General features: G+C 41.4%; 1 protein-coding gene across 1 annotated transcript; it reads left to right on the forward strand.

The window, feature by feature from the left end:
• The first annotated feature begins 1,674 nt into the window (after positions 1-1,674).
• dera (deoxyribose-phosphate aldolase (putative)) lies at positions 1,675-13,484 on the forward strand. The gene is made up of 9 exons (XM_046072267.1): positions 1,675-1,825; positions 3,391-3,488; positions 3,854-4,001; positions 4,873-4,968; positions 5,091-5,225; positions 6,064-6,192; positions 11,932-12,044; positions 12,297-12,446; positions 12,538-13,484. The coding sequence occupies exons 1-9, from the start codon at positions 1,795-1,797 to the stop codon at positions 12,592-12,594; spliced, it is 957 nt and encodes a 318-aa protein (XP_045928223.1). The 5' UTR covers positions 1,675-1,794; the 3' UTR covers positions 12,595-13,484.
• The last annotated feature ends 427 nt before the right edge of the window (positions 13,485-13,911 follow it).

Genomic DNA, 13,911 nt, shown 5'->3' on the forward strand with positions numbered 1-13,911 from the left:
ATTTCATAAAGTAATTTTAAATCATTTTTACAATCAAACGTAGTGTAATATACTGCTAACATGACGGAAAGAAGGAGACGTGAGGTACGGTGGCTGGCCAGTGTCACACAGAACAGGGACTGGGTGTGCTGTGTTGCTGGGGACAATCTTGTGTTGCCCGGATATGACCCCTTCTGTACAATCCTGAAGCTCTGTGTATTTTTCTTCACTTACTGAGACATAGTTGAACATAGCAACAGATAAGGCAGAGCAGGTAGAGGCTGATGGGGACCCGGCCAGGCTAGACAGAACTGGCTAGAGACTGAATTGCCATTATATTTGAGACGTTCTAAGTTGTCTTTAGCATATTGGGTCAAGTTAAAAGGATCTGGAGAGGAACAACCTGCAACAAAGGTTCCGTGTGACTGTTGGGAATATACACAACACTGGAAAGGTAAAGGATTTGGCTGGAATATTAATGCAGTAGCAGAAGAATACAGATTAAATAGCATAGACTAGGCACCAGCTACTGTATGGGGTAATGTTCCTCCGTGGATATTTCCTGTGCCCAATATGGACTTGAAGCTTCTAGAGAAGAAGAAAGAATGGAGTGAAAGTAATGTGGATAATATTGGATATTTGTGAATTATTATAACTAAATGGTATTATTTACTGACGGATCAAAAGATCCAGGGACTGAACATGTAGGAGCAGGAGCATACATACCTGAGTTTGATGTAGTTATATGTAAAAGAATTAATGATAAATTATCTGTATATATAGCAGAAATGGTTGCTATTATTTTAGGGTTACAGTGGATAGAAGAGGTGAGGCCTGAGAGATTTGTCATTTGTTGACTCCACTGCAGCCCTGTATAGTTTGAATTCCAAAACGACAGTAAGAGATGATCTATTGATTGGAATATGTACAATAATGCTAAGAATACAAAGAGCTGGAGTTGATGTGCAATTTGTTTGGGTCCCTTTTCATGTTGGTGTTGATGGGAATGAGAAAGCAGACGAGATTGCAAAGACAGCGTTGAAATTAAAAGATGATGAAATAATGAAAGTTCTCTTTGGAAAAGGCCAAATCATTAATTAGAAAAGCAGTGAATGACGTAAGGCAGAAGAAGTGGGACACAGACACTAAAGGGAGACACTATTACAGCATACAGAAATCAATTAAGGTGAAGGGTTTCAAACGGAAATGTAGAAGAGATGAAGTGTTTTTTCAAGATTAAGGCTTGGACATACTGGGTTAAAATCAACGGTTTATTTAATGGCAAAATGTGTGTCTGATAAATGTGAGGTTTGTAACGTTCCTGAAAATTTCGAGCATGTCATCATGAAGTGTAGTAAATATGATTCTGAGAGGAACATCTTATATGATGATATATGAATTTAGACGGGGATGGAATTTAGAGGGATGAGTGAGGAAACAAGGGAGTGCCGCAAAGCTCTCTTTAATTTTCTCAAATCTACTGGATTAGACCACAACATATAGTCTTTTTTTTGTTTGTTTGTTTGTTGGACTGTTTGTTTTGTTTTGTATTTATTTATTTACCTTTTGAATACACTGAACCTGAAGTACTAAAACCTTGATATTACACACTCCGGTACAGTAGGTGGCGGTATGCACCTGAACAAGTTGAATGCGATCCGCCATAAAACCCAGACAAGAAGAAGAACCCCCCCCCCCCCACCGCCCCCGGTGCTGACCATAGACTGAATGGTGTTGACTTGACATGTTTGGCTAGCGGTTGCTACTGACTTTAATTTCAATTTCCGCTCATGAATAAATAATCTGTCCTTTACCATGTCGGACAGGAACCCAGGGACGAAGCTCGGTAAGTAAAGCTAGGCTAACCCTGTTAGCTGTAATAATGTTAGTTCCTTATAAACACGTGTGGCCGTCTCGGTTTTGCTGCTGTTTTCCCACACACACTTTTCATTTTACCAGCTTATGTTAACATGTAAGACATAATTCTCTGTTTTGCCTAACTTAAGCTGTTTTCAACTTGCCCCGTTTAACAGCAAAATGTGTTTTATCATAAACAAGCGCAGCCACGGCAGACAGCTCACAACTCGTGACAGTTTAATAAGTAACATTTTGCGGTGGTTGACCTGCTGTGCGTCATCTCACTGGGGTCTAACGTAACTGTGGAACATGTAGAAGTGTTGGAAAATAACAGTTTTAGAAACACTGTCAAACATACTGCTTTATGTGAAAGTTCCAAATGAAATATAGCGTTATATTTCACTTAAGGTCACTTCATTTTTACTGTAACAAACACACAGGCGGGCGGCTGTGGCTCAGGAGGTAGAGCAGGTTGCTAATCGGAAGGTCAGCGGTTCAATTCCCGGCTCCAGGCTGCATGTCGAAGATAAAGGTGGCTGTTCCAGTGTATTGAGCACTTATGCTCAGTGTGTGAATGGTGGATGTAGTGTAAAAGTGCTGTACAACAAATAAGGAGCATTTACAGGCAGTGTAATTGAGAACGCATGGCAGCCCATCTCGCCCTGCTCAGCTGACTGTGTCTCAGCTGGTTTTGGTTTTTAGTCCAGTAACACCAAGACATGCTCTGATAAAGAGCATGTGTGGTTTCCATATGCCAGCAGCTATCCTGACTGCCTTACAGCCATTTAACATTATGTTAATTGTATACTTATCATCACTGTTGTTAGTTGAATACTCCTACAGTAACGTAATCACTGTTTTAGTTTCCGTTTCTTTGACGTCACACGTCTTCACATTCTCTGTCAAAGCTGGTTTACAGTCCTAGTTACACACTTTGGGTAGATGCAGGATAATAAAAAAATCAGCCCATCTGTGCAGTATCCCAGAGGACAGCTGCAAAACATTCTCTAAACCCTAGTGTATGATTTTAATATCTATGCACATATAATTTAAATAATAAGTAAAAGTCATTGATTTTTCTGACCACATTTTACATGTTGAACAGCTCTTTTAAAACACTACTTACTATAAAATAGTTTAATAGTAAAGAGGGTCATTGGAAGGTTTTATGTTGTCATAAATGCTGTTGCAGAAGCATTTACACCCAGAGACAGGAAGAGGCGGGGCAAGCCGGCATGTTTGCACTGAGAGACCAGAGGTGTGGGGGTGTGAGTGTGGGGAGAAGAGAAAGGGAGCAGATTCAAGTAGTGAATAAACACAAAAATAAAGTGGAAAATGACCTCAAATAACTTACTATCAATACAAATACTACACAGCACACCTTCAGAGGTCTGGAGTCCATGGCCTGACAGGCAAAGGCTGTTTGACCTACACATGTGGTCAAAATGTTATGGCTGATCAGTGTATGTGTGTGTATATATATATATATAATATGTATTTGTGTTTGTTTGTCTATGCGTTTGTTTATTTATTTTTTCTCTTGTGTGTCGTCAGACCTGGAGTGGATATCAAAAGTGAGAGTGAACCCACAGGCTGTCCTGAAGAGAGCTCAGCACATCCAAGGACAAAAGCTCCCCAAGAAACAGTGGCAGGTAGCGCTCTCCTTTCAACCTGCATCCAGTGTGTGATACACTGTACATGCTGGGATGTGACATCGTTAACAAATTATTACATAAATATGCATTTAGATGTTTGTACCTGCATGCATAAGCTAAACTATATTAGGAGTGGGTGATATGTATACAACCTATCACAGTACACATTTTAGTAAGCTCTTACTTAGTTAGTCTGCTTTTTGGCTGATCCAGCAAATAAAAAATTTCAAACAGTGATATCAAGGAGATAGCACAGAATTTACAGTATGACGAAATCGGTTGACAATTTTATAAAGTCACACAGTATATGTCGTATGTCAAAGTGTTTGCTCTGATGTTTGCTTCGTCTGTTTGTCCTGCAGGCCGCCTGGCTGCTGAAGGCTGTCACATGTATCGATCTGACATCTCTGGCTGGCGATGATACACCGTCCAACATCCACCGGCTGTGTCTGAAAGCCATCCAGCCGGTCCGATACGACCTGCTCGAGAAGATGGATATGCACAACAAAGGTCATCTGCTGCTGCTGACAGACCACATATTGACCATGGTTCAGTCTGTGCAGCTCTACAATATACTTTTAACTGTTACAGCGACTGAGGTTTTACTAGGTTCTTACTAATGTATTAAGCATGCTGATTATGAAATTAAAAGGGAAAAAAAATATTTAGCCTTGTGGTTAAGCATGGCTTGGAACTCGAGTTATGGAACACACCGTTACAGTTAGTTTTTTAATAAGGTGCAGCCACTGACATTTCAACGTAAAGCACATGTTTTATTCTAGACCACATCAGATTATTGTGCACCCACAGGAAGAGTGAGAAGTCAAATATTTAACACAGTAAACTAAGCCTGCAACTTACAATTCCATCCAGTATTGAATAATCTTCTGATAATTTTCTTGATTAATGGTTTATTTTTTGGTCATTGATAAATGTCTCATTTTGTCCTACTAAGTCTAGAACCCAAAGATATTCACTCGACTAGGATGTCAAAGAAAGAAAAGTAGCAAATCCTTTTTGCTTGAAAAATAACTGGTCACTTATCAAAATGACTGCAATTTATCTAACTGACAGTTTTTGGTCTTGTTTTCATAGTTTTGGCTGTCATTTCTCTCAAGTTATGACATCATACTCACAAAGTTAATGGAGATCTGGAAACATGGTGACTAAAAAGAAGTCAGGCAGTTCAAGAAACACGAGCAGTCAGACAGTCCTGTAGCGGTTCGTGGTTTGTAAAGTTATGTGGACCTGACGGTGAACAGCAGCTCTGGAACCTGTTCAGACCTGAATTCAACCTGCAGAGGGCGACACAGACAAGTTTATCACTGAGGGCTTTTTTCTTACTGCTCTGCCACATGTGTTGTGTTGTTTTGTGTATCAGGAGTGACTACAGCAGCAGTGTGTGTGTATCCATCTCGTGTGGCTGATGCTGTCGCATCTCTAAAAGCGGCCAACTCCAGCCTCCCTGTGGCCTCGGGTAATGGAATGAGCGTGAGCTGAAGTGTGTGACTGTGTGAGTGGGACTTTGTGTGTACCTTTTTAGAAAATGAACACCTGTACTTAAGTTTCACTCACAGCGTGTTCTCCCTCCTCTCCCAGTGGCCACTGGTTTCCCAGCAGGCCAAACACCACTTGAGACCCGCCTGCAGGAAGTTCGCATGGCGGTGGCTGACGGTGCCACGGAGATCGACATCGTCATCAACCGAACGCTCGCCCTCACAGGGCAGTGGGAAGGTACGCTGTGACCAAATGAGGGGAAAGACGCACGAATACATTTGAGCCCCAGGTCACTCCACAACAACAATCTGCTGTTAAAAACTGTAGTTTTAGAACTGTTTTTATCAAGAGCAAGGATGGAAATAATATCTGTGATTTGGAGCTGGAATTCATTTACGTAAATGGCCCGTCATTACAGGAATCTCACTCAAGCTCCATGTACTTGTTTTTCTGAGGGATTTTGACTGTATCACATGGTCTTCATCAGCAGATGGCATTGGCGAGTTGTAATGGAACTGGAGATGTTCAAAGTTTTTGTTATGCTGAGAACGTTTAGGACTTGTCCATGATCGTTTGAAGTTAAAAGTTGAGCTTGACACTTTCTGTTTATACTCGACCTTGGAAATGGCAGTTGACAAAATGATATCCACTCAAGACCGTCCACTTATTTGTTGTACTGGAGCTTTTGATCACATCCTATGGTCTTCATCAACAGATGAAGAACCACGAGGGGAGATTGTTTTGTCACATGCTGTTTTCAAGGTCTAGAGTGAACTCTCAGGATCAGGAACTTAAAATGTTTTAGCTGTAAAAGTGAATTATTTTGTCATCTGGAGATCATTTGGTTTGGAATTATACCACAAACAACAACCCCCACAGAAAACAAGAAAAGTTTTGCTCCTTACCAAAAAGAAAAACTATATGTTCAACGTCAGGGAACTGTTATTTTTGTCCTCACAGTGCAGCTCCAGGTGACACTAAAGAATAAACACAAATTAGATCTTTAAAGGTATTTGTGTATTTCTCTAATGATGACAACTGAAATGATTAAATGGTTTCCTGTCCCCCTCCACAGCCATGTATGACGAGATCCGTCAGTTTCGGAATGCCTGTGGTGACGCCCACATGAAGACCATTCTGGCTATTGGAGAGCTGGGCACCTTCACCAATGTCTATAAGGCCAGCCTGGTCGCCATGATGGCTGGTCAGTCTTACCACAACTCAACATCCTGCTCTGAAATGTCACAGTTTGTCTCCTCTGCATAAGAGCTTATAAACATTTTTATTTTAATTAACATTTAGCAAACATGTTGGCAAATAGGTTTATACTCTTTCTTTCAAAGAGCGAGATGAGCAGTTGGTTATCAGTCAGTTTAACAAAGCGCCTTTCTTCCGAAGCGTCACGTGAAGCGCCTTCCGTTTCTGATGACGGCAGCAGCTGGTCACAGCTGGATCAGCTGTCAGTCAGCTCTAACAGTTGTAGAGACTTTTGATTGAGTTTGTTTCTGCACACGTGTGCACTTTGTTGGTACTAATAAAGTCTCACAGTTATCAGTGCAGAGCAGCAGGATTACCTGTTGTACAAACACCTGCACATAAATAATTATAAGTTACTATATGTCCTGCTCAGAGGCACAGGATCATTTCTACTGGCACAATGCTGATAATATCTGTATTTATATTTATTGATTCTGATTGGGAATTCGTTATTGAATAACCCTGAATATGATCATGGTTTCTTTAGATTTATTAGGTTAAATGTTTCATGGAAAATTGAAACGATGTAACTCATATCAAAGTCGACGCTCAGTTTTAGGCTTTCTGTTTATTTTCTCTTCAGATATACTTTAACACTACTGCATACATTTTAGTAGTCACATCACTCGCTCCATCATATCAATCCACAATTGACACTTTCATCAGCTGATTTTACTCATTGAGCCGCCGGCTGCTTTCATCAGATGCAGTGGGTGAGATGGCTGGATGTGCAAGCTTTTCATTTGCTTGCTTCATTAGAGACTTTAGTGCAGTTCAGTGGCTTGTCCGACTCCTTAGGCTATATGTTTACTATGTTTTATTGTCGTCTGTGTGGACTAAGCACAGGAATGATCAGCCTCACATGTGACTGAATAGAAATGATGATAAATTATGTAAAACGTGTTTCTTGCTGACAGACTCACCGACTCTCTCTGACTATAATTGTCTCCATTATAAAAGAGAAAAATCTTTCTAACAAATGAAGAAAGTTGTGTGACCTAATATGAATACAGGTTTTAACTAGACAGTTAATCATAAAACAAATCAAATAATAAGACTCTGCAGTGATAAACTTGAGTTTAATGTTATCTGTCCTGATATCCGTTCAGTCCGATCAGCCGTGGCGTCCAATCAATATAACAGCTCCCGCGAAAGATGCACTGGTGTCTCCTCAGAGATAGCTCCTCGGAGCGTGAATAAAAGCTTTGGGACGGTCTGCAAGATGGCGGAGCAGAAAAACTTCCAGTTCAAGCGAGGAGCAAGGAAACGACAAAAAAGAGACTTGAGCTGGGGCAGAGACAATTTAGCCTAAAAGGACTGGGTGTGGCAATGCTGATGTGGGTGTGAAAGAGGATTCGACCTGTTAAGTGTTTATAAGAGCAGCAGCTCCTGTCAGACAAACATCATGAAGTCATAGGGCCCTAGTTTTGTTCTATTATAAGAACTAAACTAGGGCCCTATGACTTCATGATGTAGAAAACATGGATGGAATTTGATAATAAATATGGACAACAGTAAAATGCAGAAAGTCTATAAAATTTCCAAAATGTGCAGTTTATAAAAATTGGGATTTTCTCTAGCATTGTGTTTTTTTGACAGCACTTAAGAAAAATGAACAGAAATAACTACTGCTGTGCGTTGGTGTAATTTACAGGCATGCTGCTCAGCGCCCACACACACACACACACACACACACACACACACACACACACACACACACACACACACACACACACACACACACACACACACACACAGTTGTATTGGAATAAAATTTGCATGCTGGCAAAAAATTTACAAATTACGTTCAGTCAAGCTTTGACACCAAGGAAGAGTGAGTCCCACGTGAGAGTAGCTTCCATCAGACCCACTTATTACTGCGGTGTGTTCAGCAGCAGATGGAGTCTGTCCTGCAAAAGATCTGTGGGATGAAATAATAAGTAATCAAGTAATAACCTATTTAAGAGGGACAATATGCAGAACATTTATTCATTTATTGCCAATTGTCCCCACAAATATTTGCATATACATTTGAATATTTCTACATACATATTTGTATCTAATTCATTTTATATTGATTGAATTTGTAAAATAAAAAACACCTCCTGTGTCTTCATGAAATGTTTTAGGCATAATCATTACACATTTCATGTTGGCTTGTTACTTTAATGCACACAGAATTAGAATTGGTTAAATAAACTACTTGGCGGCTGCTGTGGTTCAGCAGGTAGAGCGGGTAAAGGTCGGTGGTTTGATCCCCGGCCCCTACTGCATGTCGAAGTGTCTTTGGGCAAGAGACTGAACCCCAAATTACTCCTGATGGCTGACTGAATGGGATTAGTTTCTGTTTTTGATGAGCCGTTGGTACCTTGCATGGCAGCCTCTGCCATTACTGTCTGAATGGGTGAATGTGACAGGTAGTGTAAAGTGCTTTGAATGGAAGACTAGAAAGGCACTGTGTAATTTCTGATTTTCTGTCTTTCTAAGAGCTAAACATTTTTATAATTTTTCATTAATGAAAAATTCTTTCATTCTTAATTAGGGTCCCCATTAACACCAGCATAATCATCGGCTATTCTTCCTGGGGCCTGTTCATGTTCATAATAAAACACCGACTATTAAATAACTTTTACATTTTCTCCAAAACTGCAGCAGCTTACAGTATACTGTATATTTTATTTGAACATAGTTGAAAGAATACCTGACCCAATTTCTAGTAGTTTATCTCTGATCTCACCATTTTAATTCTACTTAATTCTCCACTTTATTTTAGTGTTTCCTCACAAAAAATCTGCTCACCTTGCTTTTCCTTTCAGGTACACCTTCATCTGTCTCTCTCTGTTTCTCTATCTGTTCTGTTGACTCAGTGCTAAAATGGGCCATTAATATACCTGGGCTGACCCCCTTGTAAGAACTCTTCATTTTTAGCTGACTCTTTTATCCAAAGCGACTTACAATTGCTACTCATGTCAGAGGTCGCACGCCTCTGGAGCAACGAGGGGTCAAGTGTTTTGCTCAGGGACACAATGGTGGATGTGTCACAGTGGGGGAAACACAGCTTATTTTGGCCTTACAGGTATTACTGCGAGCGTTGTGTCTTCCACGAAGATATGTTTAGTGCGTGTGTGTGGCTGTGACCATTGTGCGGCGCAGCATGGGTGTAAATTTGACAGGCACAGGATCATGTGAGGCTGATTGATCAGCTATGACCGATGACCATGGCCAAACTGAAAACCAGCCGATCGATTGGTGCATCTCTACCACATATACGCACCTATGACCAAAATTGTAATTTTACACCTCAAGTCAGTTTTCTCCTGTTTCACGTGTGGAACTACATTGATTGTGTGTTGGTCTGCGAGCGCTGCCAAAACACCGGTGACCTACATTCAATACTGTGCCTGTGTAGACGTAGACAGAAGATGTAAGCTTCTGCTGCTCTGCTCATGTGCTGCTCACGCTACGCCTCCTGTGTAGACAGAGTGTAAGATGTTCTTCACTCAGCTGAGCCTTTCTCCTCCGATTCCTCTCAGCAGCTGGAGGTAAAATTACTTGGCCTGCAGGCTGATGAATTTCTGCGGTGAACCAAAATGTTACAGATAAACTTCCATTAAACTCTGAGATTTGTGATAGATGAGATGGCTCGTAGGGGGACAACCCACAAAGCTCACTATATTTAATCTCCACCATTTCAGTCCATGTATTTGCACATACCACTGTACCACACTGTTATGAAAAGAGAGGCTGCAGAAGAAGCCACCATGCGTGTGTTTCGACTGTTAACTGGAAGCCGCTTTTTCATTTCGTGATGACGGTCTGATTTTCATGTGGCATTTAGGAGGTTTTAAAAAGTCTAAAGTCTGAATGGCGAACCTGTGAGTGGTGCTCTGAGGCGCGCACACACACACACACACACACACACACACACACACACACACACACACACACACACACACACACACACACACACACACACACACACACACACACACACACACACACACACACAGTATACTTAACCAGCCATCACATAATAAGCAGATTACAGAACCAAATTGTCAGGGGCTCTGATAGAGATCATTATTAAAATGCATTGCTTTTGTCGCCACACTCGCTCCTTAATCTCCCCTTGTTCCTATGAATTGCGTATGAGATTCCTGAAATTGAATGATAATTTCACCTATTAATCTTTGATGCAGGCTATTTTACTCTGCTGTTCCCTGCCAGTATCCCCCTGCCCACGCAAATGAATAGAGCTTCATTACCGCCACCCACATTTAATAACCGTTATCCATTATCTGGTAATTAAGACTCCCCATAACGAATCTTAAGGATTATGCCAGTTTGAGGACGAGGGGAGAGAGGCTGAAAAAAAAAAAAAAGAAAAAAAGCCTCACTGGAAAAATTCATAGAACATGTCTTTAATGAACTGGAAAATGTTCATATTGCTCTGTTCAGTAATGAACAGTCATTATACACCAGGGAGGCAGAAGGGCTGATTTTTTTTCTCCCCCCCCCCCTCCTTTCCTACAGCCCGCAGTTTGTGGGTAATCTATTAAAGAGCGTCATTTCATCTTCTATTTTTATCAGGAAAGCTGATAAAACATAATTGGCGGTGAAGGAAGGGAAGGAAAAATGAAGACTTTTATTGATGAGCATGTAGCTGCCCTCTGTTAGCCATCAGCAGCAGCATATGTTCTTGTCCGGCCAGACTGTCAGAGTAATGCCCTGTCCATCCTCTCTCTGCGCCCTCTCCAGCACTGTGTCACTGACTCTGCTTTCCTGCTTTTGCAGCTCATCTCATGTTGAATTTTCCTGTACAGGTTTGAATGTAGAGCAGTTGAATAGAAAATATACTCACAGATAAATGATGAACACTAGGTGGATTTATTTATCGTTTTACAACACGGGGTTGTAGAATGAAATAGAATTGTGGTTCCCTTTATGCCACTCACAAAAAGCAAATGTTATAAACACAAAATGTATACAGGAGATGAGTGGATAAATAATAAGTCACAGAAATGACTATTTTACATGGTGCAGTTCTGAGGATGAATTCATGAGTCTCACAGCCTGGGGGAAAAAGCTGCTCTGCAGTCTGGTGGTTCTACAGCAGATACTTCTGTATCTCTTCACAGAAGGCAGCAGGGTGAACAGGCTGTGGCTGGGTGGGTACTGTCCTTTAGTATCCTTTCGGCTCTGCGTAGGCATATGGCAGATGTCCGTGATGCTCTGAGCAGTTCATCACCTGCTGCAGAGCCCTCCTGTTTGAAATCGGCCGATGATGGTGGTGTCGTCCGCAAACTTCACAACAGAGTTCCCTTCATGTCAGGGGATGCAGTTGGGGGATGCAGTTATGGGTGTACAGTGTGAACAGGAGGGGGCTGAGCACACAGCCCTGGGGGACTCCGGTGTTGAGCACTAGAGTGGAGGAGGTGAGTCCACCAATCCGAACTGACTGGGGTCTGTTTGTGAGGAAGTCCAATATCTAGTTGCAGAGTGTTGTATTTAAACCCAGAGTGCTGAGTTTGCTGATCAGTTTCATGGGGAGATTGTGTGTCTGAAAGCAAACTGGTGAGGGTCCAGGCTGGATGGGATGTTTCTGTGATGACGTTATCTGCTGGACTGTATTGCACTCTCCGCTCTGTGTGTTGAAGGCTAAATATCACCTGTTTAACCTCGACAGGTTCGGACTTCATCAAGACTTCCACAGGAAAGGAGGCTGTCAATGCAACTTACCCTGTCGCCATAGTAATGGTGAGGGCTATCCGTGACTACTTCTTGTATACAGGCCACAAGGTACAGTATTTATTCCTGCCTTTCTTTTCTACTTGCTAAATTGTTCAATTTGTTAATTTCAACCAGTCAAATCAGCTCTGTGTCAATGATTTGCTGCATCACTATTATGTCTGTGGACATAGTGGTAAGACCAAAACCTTAAAACAAGCACATGCAGTGTTGTCTTCAGAGTAAACCATTATAGCAACAAATCTTAGAGTCTAATCATAAGGGAAGTGTGTCCTGTTGACAGAGGTGTATATGTTCCCTCAGGTGGGCTTTAAGCCAGCAGGGGGGATCCGGACAGCCCAGGAGTCTCTGCTGTGGCTCACTCTGATCAAAGAGGAGCTAGGCAATGACTGGCTCAGCCCTCTCCTGTTCCGCCTGGGAGCCAGCAGCCTATTGGCTGACATCGAGAGGCAGGTAGGGATTCAAAACAGACGGTGCTTTTTCCATACATTACTTTTCCTTGCTTTTACCTTATGTTTTTTTTTATTTGTTTCTGTTTTCACAGATCTACCATCACGTAACTGGACAATATGCAGCCTATCATGACTTGCCTATGGCCTGAAGCTGTGGACTTCCTGTTTTAATGACCAATTAGAACCTCACCACACAGGCCTATCGGTATTCATCCAGGCAGCACACTGACTCATCTATTCTGTTAACCACACTCATGTTCAATGCTCTGACTCAAGGCTAGGACCAATGTATGTGACAGAGTGAAAACACTCTGTAGTGTACATGTGCTTATACAGAGTATTTATGAAGAAATACAGGTGAACAAACTTGAAAGTCTTTATTTAGTCTGTTATTTTAACAGGACTGTCCATATCACAGCAAAGGTCCCAACACAACAAATTGGCCCTTATGTGATTTAACTGGTGGCTCAAATCTCATCCTTTATGTCCACTCCCCTTGTAATTGCCATAATGATGATGATGATAATAACGTCTGTACAAAAGAAAATTACTTTCTGGCTGTAGTAGATTTTTTTTTTTATTCCATTGTCAACAGTTCAAGCTGGTGGTGGTGTAATGGTGTGAGGGATGTTTTCTTGCCACACTTCTGGCTCTTTAGTACCAACTGAGCATCGCTTAAACGTGACCGCCTACCTGAGTTTTGTTGCTGACAATGTCCATCACATTGCTGACCAGAGTGTACCCATCTACTTCCAGCAGGATAACGCACCATGTCACAAAGCTCAAATCATTTCAAACTGGTTTCTGAACATGACTGAGTTCACTGTACTCCAATGGCCTCCACAGTCACCAGATCTTGATCTAATACAGCACCTTTTGGAGGTCGAGGTGGTGGAACGGGAGATATGGACCAGAATCTATGAGGGAAGTTTCCAGAACCTTTTCAATGTATGCCATGAAGAATTAAGGAGGTTCTGGCAGAAGGTCCAATCCGGTACTAGCAAGGTGTACCTAATAAAGTGGTGGGTGTAGATGTGAATATGGTCTAAGCTGTGCTTCAATTTACACATCTTACACACGAAATTATGTGATCAATAAGCCTGTGCTTATTAACCTGTCCTTTTTTAAAGACAACAAAAAAAACATGATTTCCCCCAAACTGGGTAAGAAATGTCAAAAAAAAAGAGATGCAGAGTGCAGGGTTGAAGTTCAGTATTGTAATGTATTGCAACCACAACCTTTGTAAGTGTGGGCTCGTGCGCATGCTTGACCTGATGAGTGAGCGCTTTGGTTAAACTCGTAATCTCTCACTGCAACGTTGAAGCTTGACGCTGAACTAATCTATGCACTTACTTGTTTAGCTAACCAATACTTTAATTGATTGGTTTCATCTGGCTTGATCAATTGATATAATGGAGTATCATCTGCATAAATATGAATCTTTATTCTGGATAATATTGCCTAAA

The sequence above is a fragment of the Micropterus dolomieu genome, linkage group LG16, assembly GCF_021292245.1.
Source record: "Micropterus dolomieu isolate WLL.071019.BEF.003 ecotype Adirondacks linkage group LG16, ASM2129224v1, whole genome shotgun sequence".
NCBI lineage: Eukaryota > Metazoa > Chordata > Actinopteri > Centrarchiformes > Centrarchidae > Micropterus > Micropterus dolomieu.